We start from the raw sequence: 12,985 nt of genomic DNA, 5'->3' as shown, positions 1-12,985 counted from the left end.
GATTATTGCTTGATGTTTCAATATAATACATAATATAAATGTATGTAAAAGTGACAGGATGATGGCTTTCCTTACGATTGTATTGTCATCTCATGGTCTTTATGTAACAGCTTATTACTAAGGGACCATATGGGAATGCATATTTTAGACTTTGTAATGTATAACAGAAGTATACAGTGATGGTTATGCCAGTACTTTCATTTCGTGACAGTTTTTATTTAGAGGATTAAGAAAGTACATAATTATTGAAAAATGATTAGATTACGGTAAGTTTGATTTATTTTGATAAATGTTTTTTTTTTAACTTAATTAATTTTTTGTTCAACATCTGATAGAAATCATAGAAATTTTGAAATATTTACTTTTTAATTCAATTGAAAATAAATTTGATATTTGTGAAAGCTTTAAAAATGAAAAATTGTCTGTTAAGGAGCTCTTAGTTTTGTTGGATTGTTTGATAACTGATAAAAAAAAAAAAGATGAATGAATTCGATTTTGATTTTTTTTTAAATATTTCTTTGCTGATTCAGTTACAGAGGAGGGAAAGTAATGTTAATGTAATTTGATGCATCACAACCTATGTGCACCAAACTATTTTTTTAATCTAAAAATAATAGAAATAGATAAAAAAAAAAAAAACAAAAAAAAAACCCAACATAAATGCATACCATTGTAATACACAGTTACATATTTATGACAGATGTTACTGGATCGATTACACATAGTACATTAGACATATATAAGGTGCATAATCAGCATTTATTCCACTCCAACAATCCTAGGTTTATTTTCTTTCTCTCTGTGTGATAAATATTTACTGTATTATGAAGATCTACTGTTTATTATCATTCTCCCCTCTGACAAGTACATGCTCATACCGAGTTTGTTTAAATGATCATTTTAAATAAGTACTTTTGATATTATAACCTGATGGGAAGCACTTTTCTACAGAATATTAGAAATTATTTTAGCCAGGAATTTTCAGCTCCCTTAGCAGTTAATGTTGACATTAGATTATTTTCTGTCTAGCACCTTCTTGGTTTTCATGATCTTAAAAAATCTTGTTTAAATATATTTTGCTTTCCAAGTATTTACTCTTGATGGTTGACCTGTTGAGGGTAATTTTCAGAAACATGTCCAGCACATTAAAAACATGGTACTATATGTTTATATATTACCATAGATGTAATACAGATCTATGATACTACCAAGACAGTTCACGACAGGAATGGCTTTGTTCTTTTTCTTTGATAAAAAAAAATGCAAGTAAAGTTTTCATAAATATGCATGAAATTGAAAAAAATACTGGTCTTAATTTCATGATCTTTCCTGTAATATATAGCTTTGAATTTGTCTTCATAATAAATTATCTTTCTGGTTGATATAAGTAGAAAAAACCCTAATGTAGAAAACTGACAAATGTGTGTTAATATCAACACTATAAATTAGAAGATAGACTTCCTTTTCCAATTAGTAACAAGTTATTTTCAGGTGATTTTTGTGGTGATATTATTATCTCATTATTATACTGATCTGTATATTGATGAATTGTTCAAGTGATACCACTACAAACCAATCAATTAAACATGATCTATTTATCAGATGTTATGCAAATATCTGCTGAATAAGATCTTTTTCTTGGTTTTCTAATTTTGCTGAATTAGCATTTAATACTTGACTTTCAAAAAGGTGAAATAATTTCACAGAATGAATTGTTTTGACATTAGATTCCTTCAAATGAAAATTTGATTACCCATGCCATATTTTTGCTTAATCATAACTATATAATCCTGCAATTGATAAATGATGGTACTGGTTTATGTAAAATATTCTGATATATGAATGTTAAGCATTTTGTCTGATTGGGAGGTAGGCTTGAGAACACATAACATTTTTATGCTCAGTTTGCAGTCTATAAAAAGGTATTAGTGCATTCTGTTCATCCATCCCATACAAGGTCATGTGTTCAAGCTGGGTAACCTTCGACATGACAGTGGATTGTTGTTTTGTAAATAAGTAAACATTTGCTGCAATCAAGCATTTGTGTATTCGAATAAAAATTACACTAATGGAACAATCAAAATGAAATAATTGAAAGCCAAAGCATTAACATTCTGAGCCATCACATTTTGTTGCCCATTCAGTTCCTGTAGAAATCATTTATATCATATAAAGAAGACTGTAAAATTGACATAAATGTTTGTGTTTTGTATATAACTGGTGTTGTATAAGGTCAATGACAGAGAGTATTGTGGAGTTATGGTATTTTGATAGACACTATAGGAAGTTATAATGTAATTATTTCACACTTTCTCATTTATTAGTTTGAATCAAATTGATTGTCATGACCTTCATCTTTGTAAAGGACAGTTTCTAATAAAAACTTTGACTATATTTGGTAAATTCATGGATTTTTAGGGCTTTTATTGTGGTCTGTATTGTGTAATTAAACAGCACAGATATTGTTGGTTAATTTCTATACCTAAAAGAAATTGAAAAAAATGCCTGTTATAAAGGATACATGGGGGGTCTTAATTAAAAATAATAGACTTTTTTTTATAATTTGCCAAAATTTAGTTCATAATATGCTTTTTCAAATATAAGAAGTATCTGTCACAGTTTTTTTTTTCTTCAAGCGACAGGTGGAAAAAATGTCTGATTGTGTATAGATTCATTAGAAATGAAAAACCCTATTTATGTGTGATGAATAGTAAACTGAATGATAGAATTTTGAAATATATAGTATTTGAAGATAGCTCTTAAATATGTGTTCCCAGGAAAGAAATAAGAACAATTTACTTGTTTTCTTACTTACCAACAAAATGGGTAAATTCACAACACAATTTCTTTTATATTTATATAGTTATATTTATTACCTGAGTAATCTCCCTTCAAATGTCAAAGTTGGGGGGAAAAAAGAGACTAAAAAAATATATTTTGTTTTAGCAAGGGGCGGATCCAGAATTTTTTTATAAGAGGGTGACCACTTCAGTCATGTTTCAGTGATTCTCTATATTATCAACAAAAGTTTTCCCTCAAAAAGGAGGGGGAGGCAGGCCCCCTGAAAAAGCCTCTAATTCTGCCTATGATAGTACTAGCTTAGACTTTAAGAGACGCATGTGTGAAATAAATGATCTATATGATCTATATGATCGGCTGTTGTCTGCTCCATGGTCGTGTTGTTGTCTCTGACACATTCCCCATTTCGATTCTCAATTTTATGTGACCAAGATTTGGCATTCAGTAAAGGAAAAGAATTGATCTAAATAATTCAACAATGTATACTTTCATTTAAATAAAATCTATCCACACAAAAATAACATGAAAACATAACTTTTAAATAAGTTGTCAGAAGAAGAAAACCAATTTAATATCCAAGGTTTTGAGATAATCAGTATATTTGGTAGCCGTAGCCTTATAGAGAAAATGCCATGAACAATCTGACAGAAATGGGCAAATCAATCAATGCTTGTGTTCTGTTATGGAGAATTGCTTTTATTTTCATCTGCAGCAGTTGATTGTATTGCCTAGCAGCTTAAACTATTATCAATAATGACAATATATAGAAAACTAGCCTAATTCAAATCAGATGATGTGTATATTGGTAATTAACACAGTGGAATTATTTTCTTGTGAAATTTGAAAACTAAGCCTCAGGTAAGCTTTAATGTGGTGAATGTATTCTAATATGGGTTGTAGATTTTATCATTTAATGGAAAACTGAATACTGTATGGTAACTTAAATTGTGGGATTTTTAACAAATAGAAGAGATCAAATGTGGGGTAAACTTAGAAATATTACAAATGTTGACAAAATAACTGGCAAGTAAAACACACATTTTAAGGGTTTCTATAAACAACTTTTGATGAGTATAACAGAATGTTAAAATGCACGAGCTTGTGAGTGAGAGAAACACTTATCACTAATTTATTTCTAATAGTACTAAAATGAATACCTACATTTTTAACCTTCAATAATAAAGATCATTTTCAAAGTGCATTGTGGTGTGTGTACCAGAGAAACTTATCAACCTAACATAACATAATATTAAAAGGTTTAAACATTCCTTCTTAACTTTCTTTCAAGTCAAAAGTCAATGAAATCACAAAGATCAATGAACTTGCATGGTTGAACTGCAGCATTTTATCCTCAGAACTGTAGACTGGTTACTGTAATAATTATCTTTCCATTGCCAAATTATGTACAAAAAGCCCCATATTCTGTATTTAATATTCATCATAGAGTTTTGTATCAGTTGTTGATTAGCAATACAGACATGCATCAAAGGCAAGCATCCTGGCAGATTTTTATTTCATCTTCATTATTGAAATCTCAATAATTCAATTTGCATGTTAAATGTTAACCATTAATTGTCAAAGAAAATATCAGTTGGCTAGCATCGAAGGGCCATTTAGAACATCCATTTATTTCAGTCTCAGTCAAACATAAAATGATTTTACTCTATCAAGTCACAGAGATATAGGTAAATAAATTTCTTTTAAATACAGTATCCAGTAGTGAGAAGTTTTGAATCTGCCAAAGGGCATCTTTAAAATCTTTTAGGATGGGAACTATTTGTATGCTGCAAGGGGGCATTAAGTGATACCCTTGTCCTTATGTATGTCTGTACAATATTATAGTTAGAGGTCTCTTGTCTACATTTCTTCCGAAGATATTTACTAAAAAGTTCAAAGAATTATTTTTTTTGAGTAATTGCCCTTGGAAAGATAAATATGTATGTGCAATGTGTACGACATTGGAACACTTTTATTTTATAATGCAGATGACATTGAAACACTTTATTTTATAATGCAGGCGACATAGAAACACTTTATTTAATAATGCAGATGACATTGAAACACTTTATTTAATAATGCAGGTAACATTGAAACACTTTTATTTCATTAATGGGGAAACTATTCTCAAACTTGGTGAAGTAGAAATCAATCTAAAGGGAGTAACCTGTAGCTAGGCTTTATTAGCTAATCTTTCTTGACACATATTCTCTGGATATAAAAGTAAAACGTATGCATATTTACACTTAGACATATGTCTAAAGATAAATGAATTGTAAAGTAGCTTTAATCAAATAATTCAATGACTAAATTTGCACTTGCATATAATTATAGTTTGTATAAATGAGATTTTTTTATTTACTTGGTAATTGAAGGTTTGGGTGTAGTTCGTTCCCTGTTTCTATTTACACAGTAACAAATTCATGCATTCTTGATAGACTTAAGTAACATGGACTTTCTCAAATTCTGTTTGCTCAGTTTGCAGCATATTAAGAAGAGCTAGAATTAAAGTTTTGATTTCAATTTACACATACTTGTTCTAATATAAATGTGTTATCCCTGGGTGGGGATGTGGGCCACTTTCTAAAAAGTGACTTACAATAAAATCATGTGACGACTTTTGAAACCAGTGCATTGATTTAAGCTTTACCAGAATTGAGAAAGTAAAACTGCTGTCCACAATGCAGCTTGGGTTTGACTTTGGCTGGTCTCTCATATCAACATGCATTTTCATTGTCCAAATACATTTCAGCTGATATAACCAAGTTGTTTTGTCTGAAAAATTGAGATAGCTTAAAGTATCCATCATTGAATTTCCAGTAATATAAGTTGAAAATTTAAACCTTAATAAGGAAAAATTTCAGAACATCTTAACTTTAACAACTGTATCCCTGTCATTTCCAATGGAACAATGACTACAAATAAGTTATAAAAATAAAAGTTCATTAAGCAAGGATTTAAGCTAAATTTATCTTCTGTAAAATAAGTTTGGTTCTGCTTGATGACCAAACAAAATTGATCAGAAGTCTTCCAATTTTTCCAACATCATTATTTGTTTTATCTTAAATTAGATAACAGTTATTTTTCTGTCAAAATTGTTTAAAATTGTTATGTAATAAAAAAAAGAAAGAACAAGTGTCACCAATGAAATAAGATTCTTTTATGAAAGTTTTTGAGTACTTTAATATTTCTTTCTACTGTGGTTGAAGTGGCTTCATCCATTAACTTTTGACACATATACTTTTGTATTATCGCTGACAAAGGGCCCTGCAGCTTTTATGGTCAAATCAGATACACAAACTAACAGATTTATTATGATAATTAATAATTCATAAACTGTTTATCTCAAAGAAGATGATATATATATCTGCCCGTGTCTTCTTGCTTCATTTACTATTCTGCTAGGTTTGGTAGTTTCATATGTTAAGATAAATGAGCTGCTAATAATGAGAGCTATGACTAACAATAATAATTCATATCTTTGACTAATTTCTATTCATCTTAGTATCATCTTAGGTGAATGACATAAAAAGGGTGATTTATAGAAGTTAAATTAAGCAACAACAGATATAGGTTTTTTTCTTACCCTAAATAAAACATTTATTAAGCTCAAATTATACTATTTTGGAGAAGACATATATAAGAGCACAAAAGAGAACCAGATAAATAGAAAAATTCCTATCTAGAATATTATATAAGGATTTAAACATCTTGCACTTGAAAAGGACTTGGTCTATTATAGATTTTGCTTACTAGACAATGAGTCTTGTACGTGAACTTTTGGACTTTCAGTATAAAGTAATAAAAGTACAAAGAAATCTACAGTAGTTATTTAATTTTGATTTATTTTTTAGTCCAATAATAACGTTTCTTTTGAACTCAAGAACCATTCAATGAATAAGATATCAGCAGCTCATCTGTACTTGGTCCAAAAACTTTCACTCAAGTTATACAGAATTTATTTTGTATCAAGATAAGGCAGCTAACTGTATTTGCTTAAAAATCAAGTTAATGTAAGATATGTTGAATGTTCCTGCTATCTACATAGTACCTGTGAAAGGTATATAGACCTATGGATAGATATAACTGTAATTCTATATAATATCAATATATTAATGAAATATTTTATAATGTAATATTTATATACATGTAGATATAAAAAAGAAGATGTGGTATGATTGCCAATTTGACAACTATCCACAAAAGACCAAAATAACACTGACATTAACAATATAGGTCACCGTACGACCTTCAACAATGAGCAAAGCCCATATCGCATAGTGAGCTATAAAAGGCCCCGATAAGACAATGTAAAACAATTCAAACGAGAAAAATAACGGCCTTATTTATGTAAAAAAATGAATGAAAAACAAATATGTAACACATAAACAAACGACAACCACTGAATTACAGGCTCCTGACTTGGGACAGGCACATACATAAATAATGTGGCGGGGTTAAACATGTTAGCGGGATCCCAACCCTCCCCCTAACCTGGGACAGTGGTGTAACAGTACAACATAAGAACGAACTATAAAAATCAGTTGAAAAAGTATTAACTCATCAGATGGACAAAAATACAGTGGAATTTATATTATCCCAATGTGGGCTGATTTGCTTATATTAAATACTGTAAATTCAGAAATTATTTTTATTATTGCGAAAAGTGCGACAGAGTTGTAAATGCAATAATTTAAACTCGCATTTTGAAATGATTTATATGAATAAAACAGGATTTTTCTCAAAATCCTAATAATTATAATTGCATTTAAGTCTAAAGTGTCAAAATCGCAATAATAAATGCATGCAATAATTTCTGAATTTTACCAGTACTATGTAAAAATCATAGAAAAGAGAAATTGTGGAAAATGTATACAGAAAGAAATAAAAGTTTGTGGAAAAGTGAACACAGATACATTGGAGTAGTTTAAGTAGGTCTATTGGTTGACCAATAAGGCTAACAAAGGATCCCAAACTAAGGCTCGACAGTTTGACACTGTACATGTCTAACTGTCCCACAGTGGCCTGCTTTGGTAAAGTAGCTGTGCCTGAGAAGAGGGCCTTTCCTTAGTTACAAAGAAATTGCATACTGAGTTAAAGTTGGGATAAGTCTGTATGATGATCAGATCTTTATAATTAGATTGACTTGAGGCTGAGGTGGTTCAAAGGGTTGATAGTGGTTATCAGACTGAGAAAAAAAATATAATTTTGACATTCATTTCTCTATCAGATTTTTACTGCATTACACTAAATATTTTGGTTCTTTTATTTAGTATTGATTGATTTTTTTCGAAATTCCCTAGGTGTAATGTTTTGATATAGATAGTGACAGAAATGGTTTATTTATGGTCAATCTACATTGACAAACATCGGTGACATTGATCTAGTGCAGGACACATAGTCACAGACAATACCTGTTTGTTAATTAAATGTTAACTGCTGACCTATCATAACCCATTTGTATTCCCTGTGGATATAAAAGTCCTTTTATTGAATCAGTCTGGTAAACCAATGTTGAGTTTTGAATGATTATGCGATATTTCATATGTTGGAAATCTGTGTTGAAACTTTTTACAAATATTAGTTTACATTTAAACAGAGGCAAATAAGTAAAACCATAGGGACTAGACTACAGGTCAGGTATAGAGCCAGTTAATCTTCTATGTGCATTAAAAAAAACAGGGGCATACATTTTTTTTAATGCACGAAGACAATTATCCGCATTTTTTTTTAAATGCACAAACAATTAACAGGCTTTTTATCTGACCTGTAGTCAATCCCTTGAGTAAAAAATACCATTGTGTTGCTATTTATTGAACTTATCTATATGTATAAATTTTAATTTTTAATTATGGGACATGTAAGAACTTTTATAATGGTTACTTCCATATATTGCTGATTCAGTGCTTCTCTTTATATCTTTCCCATTCGGCCATCAGGTGTCCATTCACTGATGCATACACATTTTTCATCACTTTTGCTTGATTTAGAAGTTAGGAGACATCATATCATGTATGTATGGGGGACTCTCGTCATCTTAAAAATGGAGAAAAATTAGGAGGACATAACACAAACAATACTCTGTCTATTCACCATTGATTTATTTTAAGCTTCTGTTGTGTAATGGATCTCCTGCTACTAATATAAAAACATTATTCAGAAGTTTTTATTATAATTATAACAACTAATTTTGTAAGAGAATTGAAGTGTGAAGTAAGTACTAAGGCTACAGGCAGACATGTAAATCATTAAGCGACAGGACTGTCAGTTTTATGACAGTCATGGCATAACCTGCGGCCAGCACAAACATTAATATCACTCTTTAAATAATATAGTAGTGTTGTATATAATCAGTAATAATACTTTTGTAATAAGACAATCTACTTGGAATTAGTTTCTGTTCTAATAATGTATTGGTTTTAGTATAGTTTCTTGGATTAATTGATTTACTAAAAATAATTTGCTTTTATCTTCACAGAGGGTTATTGAGATGTCAAGGGATTGATTTGTGGCAAGAATATAGAAAAAGTTTTAATATGTGGATTTCCTAGCTGTACAATGCACACTCTATATTGAGTATATAAGCAACTGAGAACCATCGAAATTAGATACTTATAAATAAAGAAAAATGTTTAACTGACTTTAATGTCATAGGTATTTTGAATATTTTAAAAGTAAATTAGTTAGAAAAACTTCAATTTTAAATAATAAGTTTAAATATGTGCATGATATGGATTTCACTGTGCACAACAATTTTCTAGATTATCTGAGTACAATCAATACAAAACAAATAGGAAATTTCATATCAAAACATTTGTATTACAGCATCAATCAGAAAAAAAATCACAAACAGAAAATTTGTCTGAAGTCAACTACTTGAAGAGTAACAACTTTACTTTACAGTTCAATTGTAAATTAAAAAAAATCTATCATCAAAATCATCATTCTTAATTTACATGATATTTCATGCAAAATATGGAATCTGATAATTTGAATAATCTCTAAACAAATACTGTAGATAAAAAGAGCACACCTTTAATTAGAGGTCAGATTAGATGAAATATAATATGTTTACAGAAGATTTGAGATAATTATACTATAGCTGCCATTAAATATTTTAGTTGATACAGATTTAAGTGAGTGTCGGTGACAATGTTGAGTTGTAAGTTTTAGTATTATTGCTATAATCCTCTCCATACTAACAAATTCAAGTAACATTAATAAGGAGATATTGCTATTTCTTTGATATATTTATTCATATATTGACTATGCTACATATCATCCATCAGCTCTTGTTTCATATTTTTGTAATGGGTGTGAAATATATCCTGCAATGTGAGGTATGATGGTGACAATTAACTTTGGAACTGCTTCAATTTTTTTGGTTTTTGTTTTCTCTTTTGTAGTTATAAAATTGTTGAAATTTGCCTCTAGACATTTTTGCTCATCTGTGATATAATATTATGACTTTTATTAGTATAGTTCTTAGAAGGTAAATGTCCTGGTTCATGACAAAAAATTCCTGTTAGATTATTGAAATATTAACTTTTGTGATTGAAGGCTTTTATGGAATATCTTTGTTTCAATTAAAAAAAAAAATCCCTCTGTACTCTCTTTCAAGATGTAAGGTTTAGTTCATTTGAAAAGTTACAGTTATTTCCCTTGGATTGAGAGTTATTTACCCCAATGCATGTTTAATTTGTTTGACCTAATATATGTGACAAGTTGACCACAAGGCAAAAATTACTATATGTTAGCATTCCTTGATTAATAATTAGTAATAAGACATTAATAGCTGGGAGGTTTGTATGTTTGACATGGATTACTGATACTATATGTTATTAGTGTGGGAGTAACACAGCTGTTAATGGAGGTTATTTATAGATATTAAAAGATATTAGGCCAAATGCAAGTATTTTAAAAAATGAAGAAAAAAACAACAAAAGGGAAAAAAACAAATTGATTCTTTTTGAGAGAGATTCACAAGCTACCATATATTGACAATTGTTAAACAATGTTTCCTATATATTTAAACTATTAATTCTGGTTTGGTGATCAGGGAGGCAAGTTTCCTTTTCTTTTTAGAGTTATAAAGTTTGAGAGAAAAAAATGCAGGTTACATATTATGAACACCAGCTCCTTGTGAAAAGCAAGTGATTGGTTACATTGTTACATCAAACAAAAGTCGAAGACTTATCTGTTGAATAAAACAATGTTTGCTTTATGAAAACCTTCAGCCATTGAAATAGTTGAATTGTCAGTTTATTTCTGATATAACCATAAAACCCATGTCATCTTTAATATTTTCCTTTTATGGTATTGAAAAATATATAATAGGACTGGATATGATAAGGTAAGACACACTTAACCTAGATATGATCAGAATTGTCTTATTTACTTTATAATCAGCTGATTTAAAAATCTCTAGATAAACTTCTTATGAATAGATATTAACTTGGATTTTATAAAAACTTTTTAAGTTTGACAAACCTATGAATGAAAGGGCTTACTACACACATCACAAACGTTGGACTATCGACAATACTAAAATCTATCCATTCATGAGTAAAGCCTTTTGTAAACAATACAACAAAGGACCACTTCATGGTTGAGAAGATTTCAGAATGGCTAGTTTGAAATTGACTGGATTTTTACTTATTTTTAATTTCCTGTTTTGGCCTGGGTGTATATAGGTGTCATATTCATCAGTTGTCGTAGGTGTGGTGTAGGTAATCGTTGTGGATTTCAGGTGAACAGGACTGTGACATAGGTTACTAATTGGAAAAACATTATTTCGAAAACTTCTGTGCTAAAAATTGGATTAATTATCTCTACCTGCAGGATTATCAATAAGTGTTTAATACCAACAAATCTATATTGGAATGAATTCTTAAGAGAGTTTTAAATAATTTGAAATAAAGGTGAGTCAAAGTGATATAGCAGTGTTACTTTCTATATAAAAACTTTCAATGAATTTCAAGATTGGAATTGCTGTTAACAACTGTTTTTATTTTAGCATTCAGCATTGTTAATTGCAGTTTCGAGATGCAGGTCCTAAAAAATTTCAATGTTTTGTATCCTTATGATTTTACTCTCTGACGGACAGAAATGTTCAGGTCTTATTACTTTGTAACTCCTTTTTGTTTTTGAATCTTTATTTACAAATAATTACTTATGAAATGTGGTTTTATACAAGTTATTCTTAAAGTTTCGTCTTTATAGTAGGTAGTTACTTAAGATATATCTAAAAAGTTCATGCCATAATGTATGTTGTATTAAAGACAAGCGTTGATCTGACACCTGTGAAAACCCATGCATTGATTCATATCTATTTCCAATACATGTATTTGTATTGTCAACTGATTTACTTAGAAGAAAACTTAAATAAGCATTCCAACTGCTTTTTTGTTCCATGTGTGGTAGATATTTTTTGGGTTTAGTCCAAGTTTATTTTTATGAACTTGTATCCTGTACTCCTGTACTTATTTACTCAAATGAATCTATTTGGTTGCTTCAAAATTGAAAGTGCTTTTCACTAAAAAAAAAAAAAAAAAAAGATTATTCTCCAAAAAATTAAACACTACTAATATTTCCTTCTTTGTGATATGAGTAACAGTGTATTTAAGATTAAACGATTGTTTCTTTTGTTTAGTTCCTAATCTAAGTAGTGATTCATTGATATCAAAATTGGTATTGTCCATTTATGGTATTAAAAGTAAGAATAAAATTGAGATTGGAAATGGGGAATGTGTCAAAGAGACAACCCGACCATAGAACAGACAACACCAGAAGGTCACCAATAGGTCTTCAATGCAGCGAGAAACTCCTGCACCCAGAGGCGTCCTTCAGCTGGCCCCTAAACAAATATACAAACTAGTTTTAACATTAGTATAAAAAACTACTATATCTTATTGATGCTGAAATAGATTTTCAAGATTGTCGAAATATGTTTTGATAAAAAGTGCAAAATGTTTTACTGACAATTAAGTTCAAAACTTGAAATTTAATTTATCTATCAAAGAAACTGAGTACACCATAATGTTGTTGTTTGTATGCTTTCCTGGTCTGACCAGTAATGAGTGTTTGATAGTGTTATTTTCATGGCTTGTTAAAGGCTGTATTTATGGTCTGTTGGTTGTTATTGTCCACTGTGAGGACTCTGAAGTAGGTAACAATGAGACATTCTAAA

At 29.6% G+C, this 12,985-nt stretch overlaps 1 protein-coding gene across 12 annotated transcripts in view; it reads left to right on the top strand.

Annotated features, from left to right (window-relative positions):
• LOC143065073 (uncharacterized) overlaps positions 1-12,985 on the top strand; it is a 76,112-nt gene that overhangs the window by 24,656 nt on the left and 38,471 nt on the right. Inside the window, exon 1 of one of the 12 annotated variants that reach the window (XM_076238390.1) lies at positions 175-266. The exons of 10 other annotated variants lie outside the window; for them this stretch is intronic. In XM_076238390.1, the coding sequence (XP_076094505.1) occupies positions 253-266 (14 nt within the window). In that variant the 5' untranslated portion in view covers positions 175-252. Of the gene's footprint in view, positions 1-174; positions 267-11,463; positions 11,718-12,985 lie in introns of those variants that run through there. One more of the 12 variants, XM_076238398.1, reaches the window with a different exon arrangement.

This window comes from Mytilus galloprovincialis, chromosome 2 (genome assembly GCF_965363235.1).
Source record: "Mytilus galloprovincialis chromosome 2, xbMytGall1.hap1.1, whole genome shotgun sequence".
In the NCBI taxonomy this organism is placed as follows: domain Eukaryota; kingdom Metazoa; phylum Mollusca; class Bivalvia; order Mytilida; family Mytilidae; genus Mytilus; species Mytilus galloprovincialis.
This window is presented reverse-complemented; position numbering and strand designations above follow the sequence as displayed.